Source organism: Sinocyclocheilus grahami, unplaced genomic scaffold, assembly GCF_001515645.1.
Source record: "Sinocyclocheilus grahami isolate Dianchi unplaced genomic scaffold, SAMN03320097.WGS_v1.1 scaffold177.1, whole genome shotgun sequence".
NCBI lineage: Eukaryota > Metazoa > Chordata > Actinopteri > Cypriniformes > Cyprinidae > Sinocyclocheilus > Sinocyclocheilus grahami.
Window position 1 is genome coordinate 1,027,655 of NW_015505356.1, and position 18,488 is coordinate 1,046,142.

The 18,488-nt window shown below is 37.6% G+C and overlaps 1 protein-coding gene across 1 annotated transcript in view; it reads right to left on the reverse strand.

Moving 5' to 3' along the window:
- LOC107593945 (agrin-like) overlaps positions 1-18,488 on the reverse strand; it is a 299,089-nt gene that overhangs the window by 46,553 nt on the left and 234,048 nt on the right. Inside the window, exons 9-15 of the mRNA XM_016283847.1 lie at positions 16,205-16,405; positions 15,345-15,545; positions 4,943-5,085; positions 4,699-4,804; positions 2,316-2,432; positions 1,667-1,831; positions 839-982 (exon numbers count right to left, since the gene is read on the reverse strand). Of these exons, the coding sequence (XP_016139333.1) occupies positions 839-982; positions 1,667-1,831; positions 2,316-2,432; positions 4,699-4,804; positions 4,943-5,085; positions 15,345-15,545; positions 16,205-16,405 (1,077 nt within the window). The remainder of the gene's footprint in view (positions 1-838; positions 983-1,666; positions 1,832-2,315; positions 2,433-4,698; positions 4,805-4,942; positions 5,086-15,344; positions 15,546-16,204; positions 16,406-18,488) is intronic.

Consider the following 18,488-nt stretch of genomic DNA (forward strand, 5'->3'; position numbering starts at 1 on the left):
ACAAAGAAAGAAGGCGTAACTTTTATTCTCGCTGTAGTATTGTTGTTGCTACCGCCATGTCGTGAAGGCGCTGTGTGTTTCGTTGTGAAAGCGAAACTACTTTGTTTGGCCTTCCAAAAGAGGACGATATATCTACTTCGTCATGTCTGGAGCTGATCTGTGCAGGTTGCTGAGGAAATACAACAATTTTGCGCTGTGGATCACCGGATCAGCTTTCACCGTGGACGAAGCGGAGTCCAGCCCGGGGTCGTCACACATGTAATAAAACCAACCAGTAAATGGTCAATATTATATTCCATAATATTTTGTCTGAATTATGTAATCATATTCTAAAACATGGCAAAATTATAATGTATAAAAATGTATATTTATTTTCAGACTTGCTAAATATTACATTTAACAGGGTTATTCAATTATTAGTGTTTTAAGTGTTAACTTTCAGTGAGTGTTGAATGATGGCTAATGTAATATAAATATGAAAAATACAGTGGGCTTTAATCATCCAAAATAAAATTAATAATAGTTGGTACCAGATACATTGCTAATTGCTACCTCAGACTATTTGATGCTTACTGCCGGATTTAAACTCACATCCCAATGAGATCTTACCACTATGCCATGGTTCTGACATGACACTAAAAGCCTTTTTTGTCAGAACACTTTTAATTAACAAAGACTATTAATTAACCAGTGCCGTCATTTTTATTATTTCTACATGTACCCAACATTGCGAAAAACAGACCTAATTATAATTCATAAAACCATAACGTAGCTGCATCAGAATTGCAATCCTGGAGAGACTGTCTGAGTTTTGTGCTAATTAAAATCCCGGCGTTACCTTTGTCACAGCCGTTGGCTCCCATCTTGCTGCCGTCAGGGCACACGTTGCATTTCATGCCCTTAACTCCAGGCTTACATGAGCACAGCCCTGACATCTGCTCACAATCGTCACGAACCGAACCCACTCCATCACAGTTACATGCTGATGAAGAGAGAGAGGAAGAGAGAGAGAGAGGAAGAGAGAGAGAGGAAGAGAGAGAGAGGGAGAGGGCTGTCAGCCTTAACTGGTTGAACAGTTTTGATTAGATTCCTTGTCTCTTTCTCTTCAATTTCACTCTGACAAAAACATCCACACATTCGCCAAATACATGCAGGCAATCTGAAGCTGCTCCAATCTGTGACCCCACAGCTACAGCAATAGCTCTCGCTCTGTGTCAATGACTGCAGCCTGGTGGAGTTCAAAGCGGGGTCAAGAAGCCCTGGGGTGAGAACAAACGTGGCTACAGAATGTGCTAATGCTCCGAGAACCCCTGGGACAGAGCATAAACTGTTTCAATCACGCTTGTTTTTCTAAACTCGTCTTTGTAGCGGCATAAAAACACACAAATGCGTGCATCAGAGCATTATTGGTCTGTAGGCAGAACTTATAGGTCAAGCCACGTTGCACTCTTTCGCAGTTTCCATTACCAGCAGTGGCTCGGAGGCTTAACTCGAAACGCTTGTTTTGACAGAAATCGCATTTGAGGCCGGAAGGATAGCACACGTTAAACGAGTAGGTTGTCACTTCGGATTTTGGATTAGAAAGGAACATTTAACACATTTAACAGAAAATGCCACAAAAGCAAATCACCAGGAAAGAGAGAAGAGAGAAGAGAGGGATGCTTACGTGTGCAGCCACTCATGTTTTCTGTAACGATGCCTCGGAAGTTCCAGAATCCGGGCTCGCAGCGGTCGCACTTGAGTCCCCCGACGCCGGGTTTACAGGAACACTGGCCGGTGGATGGGTCACAGGTGCCTCTGTATGAGCCGTAATGGTTACACTGACACACACCTAAAGAAGAAGAAAGGTTTTTAGTGGTACACTATCTATAATATGTACCCAACCATATTTAGCGTTTAATATTGTATATAGTGGATGTGATATTTTGGATTTATGAGATTAGATTGTGGTCGGGGTTACAAAGTGCAACAGCACATTGTCCATTTATCTGTTATTGGCCATTAAAAGAAAATAAGCGTTTAGAATCGGACAGAATTTTAATACTGTGGTAACTAAAAGTTCATCCACTCACATTTTGGATAATTAAACATAAATATCTTGTAATATTTATTATTATGAAAATGTATGCTTATAGTTTAAGAGTTTTGTTTTGATTGGCCGCATCGTGAAGACAAAAATCAGAAAATTAAAAATGAGTAAAATTTTAATAATTGTGTTTTATTGTAATGTATTATAAATGAAATGTCGTAAATCAAACTCAGCTGCACGCCACTGAACTAGTCGATAGAAGAGGTTTCATGATGGTTATACGTACTAGGACACCCAGCTAGTCCAACACCCAGGGCAGCGGTCTTGTTGTCTTGGCAACATCCATAAACAGTTTCGCTACAGTGCTGGGAGGCGATGAGCTCTGGAGGAGCTGATATGATAGCTAGAGAGAAGATACAGAGCAAACAGGAGTGGGTGGGGGAGAGAGAGAGACATATTGAGATCCACAGCATTCTTAAGACAAATTAAACTAAACAATCCAAGCTGAAATGTAATTTAGTACAACACAATAAGAATCGCTTAAGGAGCAGAGGTGGGAGAGCCTGCATCTGGCTGCCAGATAACAATTCTATTTACTATTCCTGACACCAATTCAAAATCAGGAAAAAATGATGCTATTACCAGCCGTGAAAACAAACAATAGACCTCTCGTCGAATGTCTAGAGGGTGACATTTGACACATTCTCAGGGGACTGTTCTCTCCATTTGTTCTCGTCTCAGATAGCGCCGTTTACACCTACGCCGCAATGTCAAACAAAGATTTATGGACTCTGGGTTTATGGACACAAATGCACAAGAGCGCAAATCAGGACGTGCTGATGTCAGTCCACTCTCGCTCTAACCTAATTACACTATTTTAGCACTCCCGGCTCACATACGGAGGACGTTTGTTGCGGTGTTTAACTATAACGTTGTGCCGGAGGCAGATGGCAGGTGCCTATTTGTCTGTGTTGTCATTTTTTCCCCAGTCTTTCCACACTTGTTCTTTTCGAGTGCTTCTTCTCTAGGCCATTGAACTGAATGGCTGTGAGGTGGCAGGTTTGTGGTTTCGAGTTCGGAGCAAGGAGGACTAGGCTGTCGTAAATCAGGGAGCCGTCGGCATGAGCGGACACGTCCCGGGGTATACCAGTGATGTGTCACCGTGCCTTTCATAGCATTTTGTGGCTCCAGAGATGGGTTTTGTCCACACCTCATTAAACTTCTCCTCTCCACACTGAGTCCATTATGACAAAGGTGCTTTTAATTCAATCCTTTCTTCTCGTCTCACTGCGATTCTTCACCATCCTCTTTCTACACTAATTTGTTCTACAACACAATCCTTTCTGACACCAACAAGGTGCTGCCAAAAAGTGAGACCGATCAGCTTAGATGTTTATTTTGACTGAAGTATCTTAGATTATTAGTGATGGTAATGGCATAGACGGAGTGAAGATCGCCTGCCAAACTGTGGGAACATATCACAATGTCAGTAATACAACAATTTCCTACAGAAAATGTAATGTTTGTTTCTCCATGACATAAAAGAACATTAGAATTACTAAAAGTGGAAGAAGAATAAAAAAAAACTTAAATTAAAAGGAAAACTAAAAATATAAAAATAAAAGTTAATTCAAAATAAATAATATTCAAATAACACTAGTTGTTTTGAGCATTCAATCAAAATGGTAAATGTTAATATGAAATTTACACACAGTGAAATCACACACATGCATTAAATATCTATATCCAAATAAATATTACTAGATTTTACTGGGTTTTCAATTTTACATTAAAATATTTTTCAAACTAATTAGGCACAAAGGCTGTTTGGTGGTAAAAAAAAAAAAAAGTACATAAATATTGAAATACATAAAAACGGCAAAAGTAAATATTATAAATATCAATTTTAGTAGCTTTATCACCCAGCCCAGCACAGTCTTGTATCTCCTCTGAGCGTCACAATCAGCCAACAAATTGCGAGAGGCAGCTTACAGCATCCTCTGATCCTCACTGCAAGGAGACTCAGTGCAAGGTTGTCTAGAGGTCACAGAGACCTAATTTCCAATTAGCAAAAAGCAGCAAGGTGCTCTGGAGGCCCGTCAGCTCTCAAAGGCACGGGTCAGAAATCGGGGGAGGAGAGACTGCAGCTTGCATATCAAATGCAAGGCCCGATGAGATTTCAATTGATCTGAGCTGAGCCAATGGGAAGCAGCTGCCAAAAGCTCCTCACACCGGTTGAAAGTTTTCCAAAAGGATTTATTTTCCCCGGCCACTGAAGGAGCATGACTGATCTGGCTAGAGGGCCTGTGAGGCTCTGAAGCAGAAAACTCAGAGTTCGAGAAAACCATAGATAAAGGATGAGGGGTGCAGAAAGTGAGCGAGGGAGAGAGAGCAGAAAGAAGAGAGAGCGCATGTGCGCACGCAAGCGGAGTCAAGCTAGGTTTGAAGCCTGAGGGAATCTCACACTGCTCTGATCACAGAGCCACGCTCTTCCTCTCTCTGTGGTAAATGCTCAGGTCTGGACTACACAAGCCCCCCCTAAGCTCAAAGAAATACTGCACTCTGCTGCAGTGACTGCAACAACCATCCTGTCAGAGTTCCTGGAGTGCTATTCTTCAGATAACTGAGGAAAACATAAATATTAGATGAAAGAAAAGGTGGTCTCTTACCTGGGCAGGGACCTTGGCTCTGGAGCAGCAAGTCCATTTGCTTCTCACACCTGGCCTTCTTCAGCTCACACTCGCTGGTGTATGTAGTCCCATCAGAGCCGCACACCTGGAAATGTTCACGGAGAGGTTAACTCGGTGCGATTAATGGATTCAACAAGAAAAGCATTTTTTCGCAAGTCAAATGCCTGGGTGGCACTCTCTTCGATTGGAAATGGCGATGTGAGAGACATGTGAGTGGACATACTAGGCTGCGTGGCACTGTCTGACAGTTGAAGTCACACACGCAGCGGTCATCTTCCGTGTCGTCATCCCACGATCCACCGTATCGTTGACAACGATCCTGCTCGCAGGTTTCAGATCCTGAACCTGAGCCTCCTGATCCGCAGTCTGTTGGAACAAACACATATACACTTTTTTTATTTCAAGGACCCTGTACCCATGTACTATTTGAACTGTTCTTAAAGTAACTCAATCATTATACTAATACTAACTTAAACCCTTAACTCAGACACTTTAAAATATGAAATAAGACTATTTAGTCCATTTATGGATAGCTGATGCATAACTTTGTCAACATTAAAATCTTTTTCACCATTTTAATAATTTTTTTGCCTTCACTTGCATTTTCAAATGTGAGATAAGATTTAGACCATTTATGGGTGGTTAATGCATAACTTGTGTGTCAATATTTCATTTTTAGATTATGTTTTTGTCTTCATTAGTTCACTTAAAAAAATCTAGTGATAAATGCAGTTTTAAAATGACAAATATTCCATCAATCTCTTAATTAAAACATACTGTAAATTCATAAACAACATGCAAAATATGTATAAAAATATACATATTAAAATACAAACTCTTTGTCTAAATAAATGGAAAATAAATTAAAAAAAAACAATAAAACTAAATAAAAAAACTAAAATCTATTTAAATATTTAAATATTACAAGTGAATATAGGCATAATGCATATACAGTGGGGGAAAAAAGTATTTAGTCAGCCACCAATTGTGCAAGTTCTCCCACTTAAAAAGATGAGAGAGGCCTGTAATTTTCATCATAGGTATACCTCAACTATGAGAGACAAAATGAGAAAAAAAAAATCCAGAAAATCACATTGTAGGATTTTTAAAGAATTATGGTGGAAAATAAGTATTTGGTCAATAACTAAATTTCATCTCAATACTTTGTTATATACTCTTTGTTGGCAATGACAGAGGTCAAATGTTTTCTGTAAGTCTTCACAAGGTTTTCACACACTGTTGCTGGTATTTTGGCCCATTCCTCCATGCAGATCTCCTCTAGAGCAGTAATGTTTTGGGGCTGTCGCTGGGCAACATGGATTTTCAACTCCCTCCAAAGATTTTCTATGGGGTTGAGATCTGGAGACTGGCTAGGCCACTCCAGGACCTTGAAATGCTTCTTACGAAGCCCCTCCTTCGTTGCCCGGGTGGTGTGTTTGGGATCATTGTCATGCTGGAAGACCCAGCCACGTTTCATCTTCAGTGCCCTTGCTGATGGAAGGAGGTTTTCACTCAAAATCTCACGATACATGGCCCCATTCATTCTTTCGTTTACACGGATCAGTCGTCCTGGTCCCTTTGCAGAAAAACAGCCCCAAAGCATGATGTTTCCGCCCCCATGCTTCACAGTAGGTATGGTGTTCTTTGGATGCAACTCAGCATTCTTTCTCCTCAAGTTGAGTTTTTACCAAAAAGTTTTATTTTGGTTTCATCTGACCATATGACATTCTCCCAATCCTTTTCTGGATCATCCAAATGCTCTCTAGCAAACTTCAGATGGGCCTGGACATGTACTGGCTTAAGCAGGGGGACACGTCTGGCACTGCAGGATTTGAGTCCCTGTTACTGCAGTGTGTTACTGATGGTAGCCTTTGTTACTTTGTTCCCAGCTCTCTGCAGGTCATTCACTAGGTCCCCCCGTGTGGTTCTGGGATTTTTGCTCACAGTTCTTGTGATCATTTTGACCCCACGGGGTGAGATCTTGCGTGGAGCCCAAGATCGAGGGAGATTATCAGTGGTCTTGTATGTCTTCCATTTTCTAATAATTGCTCCCACAGTTGATTTCTTCACACCAAGCTGCTTACCTATTGCAGATTCAGTCTTCCCAGCCTGGTGCAGGTCTACAATTTTGTTTCTGGTGTCCTTTGACAGCTCTTTGGTCTTGGCCATGGTGGAGTTTGGAGTGTGACTGTTTGAGGTTGTGGACAGGCGTCTTTTATACTGAGAACGAGTTCAAACAGATGCCATTAATACAGGTAACCAGTGGAGGACAGAGGAGCCTCTTAAAGAAGAAGTTACAGGTCTGTGAGAGCCAGAAATCTTGCTTGTTTGTAGGTGACCAAATACTTATTTTACCGAGGAATTTACCAATTAATTCTTTAAAAATCCTACAATGTGATTTTCTGGAATTTTTTTCTCATTTTGTCTCTCATAGTTGAGGTATACCTATGATGAAAATTACAGGCCTCTCTCATCTTTTTAAGTGGGAGAACTTGCACAATTGGTGGCTGACTAAATACTTTTTTGCCCCACTGTAATGCATAATATGAAAAATAGATTTTTATTTTGAGATTAAAATAAAACAATTATTTTCATGTTATAACCAATAAATGGTGAATATCAAATTCCATAATATTTTTTCTAAATGAAAAAAAAAAACACTTTTTTATTTATTTTCAGATTTGCTAAACATTACAAAATTAAAAGTTTTAAAAATAAACACTGATGACCATAAGATGATGGCAAAGGTAATCTAAATGTAAAAATGATGAGGCACCAATACATTGTGTCTGCTTACAGTACAAACACCCATTTACAGTTGTTTTCCTCATAAGAAAGACAAGGCAGATCCCACTTTATCCACACAAAGAGCAATAACGCATGCACAACCTCAATTTACACCACATAAAAGAACAAATAAAATCACTAACAATGATTTCAGGGAGATAAATAAACAATCTCACACGAGACCTGCGATCTGAGCGCAACAGTGGATAAGTACTTTAGAAGTCACAAGGAGCAAAGACCAATAAGACACGCAGACACTGGGGACCTCATGCAAACACATATTTGCATATCAGTATGCCGCACATTGTCTTCTAATAAAATAAAAAATATTCCAAGGTACTCAAGCATCTTGTTTTAACTTTTACTGCCAAGAATTAAAGGACAGTGCAAAGTATTTAAACATTCAGCACATATGGAAGCGAATATTGAGATTTTCTTCACGTTGGAATGAAGATTGAAGCAAAGGCACTGCTGGAAGTACAAGATAATGACCAGCTATGGAAATACCCAGCCACTAACGAAATAAATTAAACAAGACACCAGTGTGCCACCAGCAATGTGTCGATTAGAAGTGAAAGGACAATCTGTTATCTAACACAGGAAATCAATGCGAACGGGTGTTTCACGACCCATCATGCGTGACGTCAGTAATCACACTACATTATATTGGGTGCAGTTAATCTCGGTGCGAGTTCAGGGTTAGTTTCTCTGTATGAAACCCCAACGGATAAATCTCGATTCTTTCCAGGAACCAAACTTTGGGGATTATGGGTGAGGAAATCGTGAGGGTTTTTCTTCAGATGAGTTGCCTCATTAAACACTCTTATCTAGCCTATTTAATTAGAATGAAAGTTCATTAGTCAACAAAGCTTACTTGCTGGAGATATAAAGCACCCCTCTTTGTAACAGAGCATTACTGTTTGTTATTTTTAATGAAAGTTGCCGAGCAGCATTAATAAAAAAAAGACTGTAAAACTTGCTGCAGTTCACAACTGCATGTTTGCCTTCACTGAGGGAAAAATATGTATTTGCTGAGAAAAAAGCCCCAAATTAAGATAATTCAAAGACACATTCTATCTATCTATCTATCTATCTATCTATCTATCTATCTATCTATCTATCTATCTATCTATCTATCTATCTATCTATCTATCTATGCATATTAGATGCTTTCTGAAGGATCATGTGACTGAAGTATGAAGTAGTAATGGCTGCTGAAAACTCAGCTTACCATCTCAGAAATAAATTAAATTAAACAATTTTTCCCCCCAAATAATCAATAGTTCAACGTGTAATAATATTTCACAATTTTGAGGTAACTTCACAACTATTACTTTCTTTTTGGGTCTTTTCTCTGCAGATACTTGCGATTAATCAGTCAGTATATCATTAGCATAAGGGAAACACTAAATCCGTATGTCGATCCATTTGATTAATAAGGAAAAACTGCCTGTGGATGCTCTTTCCAATGTCTCCACTGCAAGTTAAACACGCTCTTTTCTTCACATGCAAAGCTGGGTAGGGCAACCTTGTGCAGTCTGATGGGAAAATCGATTGTGTATAGGTGGAAATGCCACTTAGCATAAACAAATCTCCTTAAACAGATTATAAAGTAAAGGCTAGGGGTTGGCCAGCACTGATACGTCTTATCAATCCACACTGACAGCCTTGCAGGGTCGATACTCGTAGAGGCCATTCAATTCATTAGCCCCAGCCTAGAAACAATGAAAGCACTCAAGCCTGAAGCCCTGGCCACAGTGATACAGAGAGCAAATGCACTCACTGTGTAGACATCAGGTTTCTGCTTCAGAGCATTAGCGATCCAATGCTGTGATGAAGAGATTTTGTATTTTGTTTAACGTGAGCAGAGCTGAATTTATGCCTTAGGGCAGAGTCTTGTTAAGATCAGCCAAGAGACTCCAAGGGGAAAGAATGTAGCATTTGATTATGATTATTACAACCTTTCTCTTTTTTTTCACCAATTGCCTATTATTAAGGCACAGAAAACCATTACAAACTGTCTGAAGCAGAGGGGAAGCACAAGATCTGTTTCATACCACACATACTTTCACAACAAATACACTCAATTACGTCAATAATAATATACATTTAAGATTTTTTTAAGTTTTTGAAATAAGCCTTCTATCCTTACCAAGACTGCATTTATTTGATAAAAAAAACTAACAGTAAAACAAAGTAAAAGCAGCCATATTGTTAATTATTACAATTAACAGTTTTTTATTTTAATAAAATGTAATTTATTCCTGTGATGGGAAAGCTGAATTTTCAGCATCATTACTCCAGTCGTCAGTGTCACATGATCTTTCAGAAAGCATTATAATATTCTGATTAGGTGTTCAAGAAACATTTCTTATTATTTTCAATGTTGATAATATTTTTGTGGAAATTCTAAGATTTTTTTTTTTTTTACAATTCTTTGATGAATAGAAAGTTGAAAAAAAAAACATATTTTAAATAATTTAACTTATTGATCTATAATATTCTTTTTATTTGAAAAATCTTTTTCAACATTATAAAAGATGTGTTTACTGTCATTGATCAATTTAATAGACCCCTGCTAAATAAAAGTATTAATTTCAATTATATAAATGAACCTTGAAAACAATGTCAGTTTCTGAAAAAATATTAAATAGCACAACTCTTTTTAACATGTATAATAATAAGAAATGTTTCTTGAGCACCAAAATCAGCTACGTATATAAAAAATTGTAGATTTCTAAGGGATCATGTAGTTTTCATTATGTTGCTTCATAAAAGCAATATTGATAATAAAATGTTGTTGATACATTTGTTTAATTTTTAAGTGGTTTCTGCTAAGTCAAGCACACTTTGCACAGTAAAAATGAGCTCAGCACTAGAAATAAAAATCTTGCAGCTGTGCTTCTTCAACACAGCATTGTGCTGCTTACACACAGTGTAAATACTATAAACTGTAATTTGAGCATATGAATAAATGTGCTGCTTACGTTTGAATATGAAACAGACCTGATATAATGAGAAATGTTAGTCGCTTACAATAGCACAAGGCAGTTTTGCACTGCAAAGACCCATTACAGATTCAATGCATGTTCTCATCCCCTCATCAGCAATACAGTAAATAATACGCTTAAATGAAGGTTTCTAAACTCTGACTCTGATAAACCTGACCACTGAGCAGTAGCGGCAATCATTTCCATATACGAGGCTTTCCGGGCCACCTAAGCCAAATTGTGCAAGCTAAGCACAAGATGAAAGCAGTCACGTTCCCGGTTCGGTTGTGCGTTAGCACAAAAAAAATGCAATGTAGAAAGGTGAATAAATAAACCTGGTGGAGTGAGTGAATACGGGTAGGTGAGGAGGTGCTAATTAGTTTCGGTCCTTTGATGTCACCATCACCTGTGCTGCACATGAACCTTTCAATTAGCAAACACCAAGATGTACACATCAGCTGTCCTCAAAGCCCTTTCCCAGCTTTTTTACTCAATCATGTACTTGCGGGGTACATTTAGCCATGGGTTTTCCATTAAGACGGAGAGCTGAAGGAATAAAGAGCGAGCTAGAGTGAAAGCAAAGTGGGTAAACAGACACAGAATAACTCCAGTAGAAAAAAACAGATGGTACCATCAAGAGGTGAAAGGTTTTTCTGGCCGATGAAGAGATAGATGACGGGGAGAGGAGAGAGATACGGTGAGAACAGGGAAAAAAATGTCAGGCGGGAGAGCAGTGAGGATAGTGACCTTCAGACTTAACTGCTAGTTTGTTGCAGGTGGCTGGGATGCCTTACTGTGAATGCATAACTCCCATGAAAACACACACACACACACACACACACACAGACCTTCTAAATGTCACACATCACTTTGGCGCAAACACACAAACACACACACATCTTGTCTACCTCTCTCTTCCTCACTCTCTTTTTCATTTCTCCCCTCGAGAGTCAACATTCACATTCATCACAAGTTGTTGACCTCTGTATCTCAAACTATGGGTATACACACACACACACACACAGACTTTTGGCCTTCATTATCAGCTGGATAGAGGGTTGCAGGATTGGGCCATTTTTAATGACTCTGAGAATATTAAAAATATAATTTACCCTCCAAAATTAAAAGTTCACCTTTATTTATTCATTCTCGTGTTGATCCAAACATGTATGACTTTCTTTTTTCTACAGAACACAAAAAACGACACATTAAATAATGTCTCTGTGTTTTTTGGTCCACCCAATGAAAGTCAATGATGTCTAATGGTGTTTTGGATCCCATTAACATTTATTATATGGACACTCCTCAAAACGTTTTTCCTGAAAATATTGTCTTCCGTGCTCCACAGAGGAAAGAAAGTCATACAGGTTTGGAAAGACATGAGGTTTATTAAATTGTGACAGAATTTTTATTTTTAGGGTAAACTATTTCTTTAAGACAGAGCATCTTTAGATTTAAACTTCAGTAGTAAAATTGGCAATAGAATTGGAAAGTTTGATTCATTTCATGCCAATCAGTTCAAACTGTTTCAATGATTTGATTCAAAATGGATTCAACAATTCATCAGCGCTCAGAATGTTCATGCAAATCACTCACATATTAATGTTTTATTTTAAAATACATGTAGATAAATATTGCTTATTATTACTATGTATTGTTATATTAGGGGAAATAAATACAAATTAAATATTTATTTTGTGTGTTAATTTTGTGAAGAATACTGTGGAAAATAATTTTAATTAGATATTCACATATTTTATTTATATGTAAATATATTTACTAGATATTTACTGTTTTAGAATTATTAAAAAAAACAATAAGAATAATAATTCAGATAAATCACTATATCAGTTCTGATAAAAACTGAAAAAAAGTTACCTTTTTTAAGCTATAAATCCCAGCCCTAGTTTGTTGTTTTCGGTTTACTTGGGATTTCAAGTAGCTGGGCATTACTGAAAGACCTGGACAGTAACTTAGAGTAATTGTAATGCTGCAAACATAAAGAGCAATAGGGAATCCTGACAGCCTGCAGAAGTTCTTTATGAGTAGATACTTGTGTGTAACTGATGACTGCACACTCTCTCCAGTTTGCCCTCTCCCAAACTCTTCTCCTGTGGGTGATCCGGAGCGTGTACTGATGCTTTATACACTATTATGTTGCTATTTCCAATGCATAATCCTATTTAGTAAACGTATATTCAATTAAAAGCGGGCCACAACCCTAAGGTGATGCTTGGTTCTCTCATATCGCTTTGTCAGTGTCTACAATGAGGCTGACTTTAGACTAGCAGAGTGTGAAATTAAACAGGTGATAAATTCACCGCTACGGCCAGACGCAGAGAACACTGTCATTTTTCATTACCTCCAAATAAAAGAGTGAGAGAACACTGCGATTTCTTTCTTATGACTAATGAACATGCGTATTGAAGCCAGGTCTAAACAAATAAATAAACCATCTCTGTGTAAATAAACAGCCCCTTTGGCCCCTCTGAGAAAATGTTTTACTTTGACACTATATTTTGTAAAAATCATACCAACCATCACACAAATGGCGTGCGGTGTTTGAAAGCTAAATTTAAGATAGACAAAACAGTTCTGTTTTCGTCACGTTAATACCCCGTTCACTATTCTTCTACATCCAAAGGCGATGTGTTTCAGCCGCCGTTTTTTTTTTTCTTCTGCAGTCGGTGTCCTTAATGTTAATGCAAGGAAAAACAGAGAAAAAATCACTTACTGTTCTTGACTGAATTACTTTTGCAATTTTAACAAGAATTAATCTATATTTAATTTATACTGTGAAGACTATGCGATGCCATTTTACATTTGATTATTCAGTTTCTGTACCTGAACTCGGTTTCTGTTTCTGTACATCTACAAATCTGAAAAAAAAACTTAAATCATTGTTTATTTGTACAATTTACACAATTTCAAACAGGGCCCACAGGTACAACCTGCACTGGGGCCCCGCAAACCCCAACTACGGCTCTGGTAACATCAAAGGTAGAACTGAGGAACTTTGTGGATTTTTGGCAGAAAAAATTAGTTAAATAAAGTTATAAACAGTTTTTTATGACTGTTTATAACTTATTTATAGAATTTTTTTAATTGTTCATTATTTTATTAGTATTTAGTCGAAATATATCTGTTGATATTACTGTCTATATACTTTACAAAACTGTTCAAAAAGTTTGGGGTTGGTAATGTTTTTGAGAGTAGTCTCTAGTCTCTTTTTAAATAACTGTTATCTTTCTTAATATATTTAAAAAATATTTAATATATTTTAATTTATTCCTGTGATGACAAAGCTGAAATTTTAGCAGCCATTATTCCAGCCTGTCACAGAAATCCTTCAGAAATCGTTCTAATATGCTGATTTGGTCCTCAATTTCTTATTAATATCCATGTTGAAAACAGTTGTGCTGCTTAATATTTTTGTACAAACACACGCACGCACGCACGCACGCACGCACACATATATGTACAGTATATGTTTTATTGTGCATATATTGTGAATATTAAATGTGTGCTATTAAATATTAATGAAATAATTAAAGTAGAAAGCAAGGTACCATCTATAACTGCATCAAAATAAGAATAAAACTGAATCTCAAACACTGACACAACAGAGACCTATGGCGAAAAGACAGAGAACACAAGCCGCATACTGATGCCTGCATTCCATGCTTCAAATATACTGGGGTGCCTCAGGGCTCAGTTCTTGGACCACTTCTCTTCTCTGTCTACATGGCATCACTAGGTTCTGTCATTCAGAAACATGTTTTTTCATATCACTGCTATGCTGATGACACTCAACTCTACCTCTCATTCCATCCTGATGATCCGATGATAGCTGCTCGCATCTCAGCTTGTCTAACAGACATTTCTTGCTGGATGAAGGACCATCACCTTCAACTCAACCTTGCCAAGACAGAACTGCTTGTGGTTCCATCAAACCCATCGTTTCATCACAATTCTTCATTTCATCAACCATAACTCCTTCAAAAACAGCCAGAAACCTTGGAGTTATGATTGATGATCAGCTGAATTTCTAAGGCCACATTGCTAAAAATGTCCGGTCTTGCAGATTTGCTTTATTCAACATCAAGAAGATTAGGCCCTTTCTTTCGGAACATGCTTCACAACTCCTTGTTCAAGCTCTTATTCTGTCCAGGCTGGACTATTGTAATGCTCTCTTGGCAGGTCTTCCAGCCAGTTCTATCAAACCTTTACAATTAATCCAGAACGTGGCAGCAAGATAAATTTTTAATGAGCCAAAAAGAATGCACGTCACACCTCTGTTTATCAATTTGCACTGGCTACCAATAGCTGCTCGCATAAAATTCAAGAGATTAATGTTTGCCTACAAAACCACCACTTGCTAATCTTTTTGTATTTTATCTATTTGTTTTCTTTTTATTTATTATACAATTATCAAAAGCAAAAAAGGCCTCTAACACTAGCTTGCTCTATTCTTTTTCTATTCTATCTGTTTTTCTTTTTATTTATTATATAATAATAAAAAAAACCTTGCTACGTGTACTGTGTTAAGCTAACTGAGACTTGTTATAGCACTTGCATATCATTGCCCTTTTGTTGATTTTGATAGCTTCCATTGTCCTCATTTGTAAGTCTCTTTGGATAAAAGCATCTGCTAAATGACTAAATGTAAATGTAAATATGATGGGTCACTAAGTGCAGTTGATGAAAGGAGGTTAAATTGGCCAGGATAAACTGTTTGGAGTGAATCCATTAACTCGGCTAGCCCTGAGACCAAATATGAAAATCAGCAAATAACAGGGAGTTCAGCTCCTCACTTATCTTATCACATACATGAACACATAAACTCACCTTCATCACAGACGCCAGGTTTGGTCACCTCAATCTTCCTCTGTTTCTTGCAGGAGGCCAGCCACAGCTCACAGTCATTGTCGTAGGTGGTGCCGTCGCTACCGCACACAGGTTTCACCGGCTGACCCGTGCACTGCTGACACTCACACTGGTTCTGCAAGCACCGCGCTCCCCAGCTACACACAGTGCTGCCACAGGTTTCTGATCACACACAGGCAACACACGCATCACAGCATTGGATAGTTGAGACACAAAGAGGTGCAAGAAACATGTTCACACCTCAATAAACGTCCTCTTGAAACTCCAAAAGCATTCACATGGGATTCTACTACATAAAAACCACCATGTAAAAAAAATCATGTACCATGCAGAGCACGATTTGGAAAGAGTGCTAAAACAGTTTCTTGTGTTTTGACAAGAACTGCACTGCAAAACATTTTCTTAATCAGTATTTTGTCTTGTTTTTTAGTACCACATAATTCAACAATTTAAAAACGCAAAACAAAACACAATTTGCTTGAAAAGTGCACAAAATAAAAAATTTTTTCAGAGAACATTTATCTTGAATTAAGTTTATTTTTCTAACTAAATTATTTCTTCTTGCTTGAAGCATAAATCTAAAAAACATGGGATTTATGCATAAACAAAACAGATAAACTTAATTCAAGATACATTAGGAAAAAAGTAATATCTGACACAATATTGTAAATTAAGTAAATGTATCTTGTTCTAAAGAAACTTTTCCTGGAAATCAAAACAAAAATACTACAGAAAATGTTTTTTTTTGCAGCAAACGCAGACTGATGAGTGAACATGTATGAAGGTGATGGATGAATTGACGGTCGTTTTTCTGTACTCACTGCATTCTCCATGGGCCACCACCCTGAGATCCAGCTGCTTAGTGCAGGCTTCCACGTTCAGCTTGCACTCGTTCTCGTACGTCATCCCGTCACTGCCGCACACGGGCTGCCGTGTTTCCAAACACCCTTTGGGGCACACACACCGGCCAGTCTGAGCATCGCAGATCGCGCCAAATGAGCAGTTGGTGCAGGACTCATTTGCTGAAAAGGAAGTGTGACGTCAACGGATTCAGATTCAGGCTACAGATTCACACCATCGCTCACTAGGATCAGCCTCAGCTGCCCGGCCGTCTGTCCGCTATATAAAAATCTCTCTGCAAAGTCTGGGCTAAAGCATCCTTCCATTGTATAGATGGAAGCAACACTGCTCTGCTTACATGCAGTCACAGTAGAGCATCTTATAACATTTCAACTGATGTTGAGCCTTCGGACACAGTTACAGCCCCCTTGACATGACATTGCATTTAATTAACCACACATCAATATTTAATGAGAAAGCCCTCTAATTAAGCTACAAAGCACCTTGTGATATATTATTCTTAATGTGCAATTAGTTGTTAAATCATACAATTAATTTGACTATTAATTATATACAGAATAAATATAATTTCATTAAATATATTATATACAAATATTATATATAATCAATTAAAAATGTTGTAATAATATATATTTCTATTATTAATTATATATATATATATATATATATATATATAATTTTTTATTTGGTTAATTCATGATATTAATTACAATATGTAATTAAATTATTGAATTGAAGATATAATTGAAGATATAAATTGTTCTAATATTATTTATTTCCATACACAATTTACACAATTTATATATGGGTCAGAGTGTGATTAAAGGTTTTAGTGTGTGTGTGTGTGTGTGTGTTTTAAATCACAGTTAACGTGTTAAATTGACATCCCTAGTTCTCAAACATCTTGCTATGATTACTGAGAGCCCAGTTAATCAGTAAAACAAAATGTGGTTCCAACTGGGAGGGAGGGAGCATGGCCGATGACAATTACACCTGGGGGATCGCATTAGAGCAACTGCTATCACATTCAATTAGTGCTGGGGTAATAACAGCACCTGATTTAGTGTTAATGGAGAGAGGTCCTCATGCATACATTTCTCGTCTCTCTCTTCTACAAACCTGTTTATTGCACATTAATAAAGTGACCTCACCTCCGCTCAGGATCTGCACTCAGTCAACCTCAGAGACCACGCTCGGCCGTCTTATTAAAAGCAGTCGCAGCATGCTGCCCAGCAGCCGCCCAAGTGCGCCTCGTCGTGACAGTCCAATATAGGCCGATAAATCACATTCTCATGGCTGCTGTATTCTCCTTTATCAGCATGTGTGATAAAGGCATTTCTTTATCAGTTGCAACATGTTTCCATGCTTTCACAGCCTCGGCAGAGGGAAGCGCAATAGATACGACAGTCTGTTACGTAAAAACAGCAATCCAGAATACAGAGCTGGACCTGAGATACGAGTACAGACAGCGGTCTTTTGGGCAGAGCTTAGCCTTATGGGAAACAAGAAATTCTGACCATTCAGGCCCAGAAATGAAAATTGTGCCATCATTTACTCACTCTCATGCCATTCAAAACGTGTATGACTTTCTACCCACAGAAACACAAAGAGAATTTTGAATAATGTTTCACTCTTTTGTATGCAGTTACAATGAATAGGGAGTACAGCTTTCAAGCTTCAAAAAGGACACAAAAGCACAATAAAAAAGTATAATAAAAGGTATAAAAAAGGTTTGTACCATTTGTGTGTCACATATAAAAGTCTTGATATGGCAGCTTTGTGTAGGAAAAAGACTGAAATGTAAGTCATTGTTAAGCTGAGTCATTGAGAACTGAATCAGCCTGATATGCAAACAAATCGTTCGTTTTGGATCAATTCATTGTAAATTTTTTTATTTTTTTGTCATCACTATTTCTGTAAAAAAAAAAAAAGTCTTTCTACTTCAAAATTCCAACTTTAATTCAATGTGTTACTTGCCTTTTGTCATTAATTGTGTGAATTGAGTGAAAATTGTTTTACATCGAATTTTTTTTCAGTGTAGGAAAGCTAGAATAGATGTTTTCAGAATTTTTATCAGTGAATAATTATTCAAATGTTCAGAATTCACTTTCATTATAATGAAAAAGTGGATTTTCTTCAAAAAAGCAAAGTCATACAGATTTGTTGCAAAGTCAAAAGTTTTATTTTTGGGTGAACTAGTCCTCTAAAGTTGATCGGTAAACTGCTCTCTTTTGTCCAGAGAAA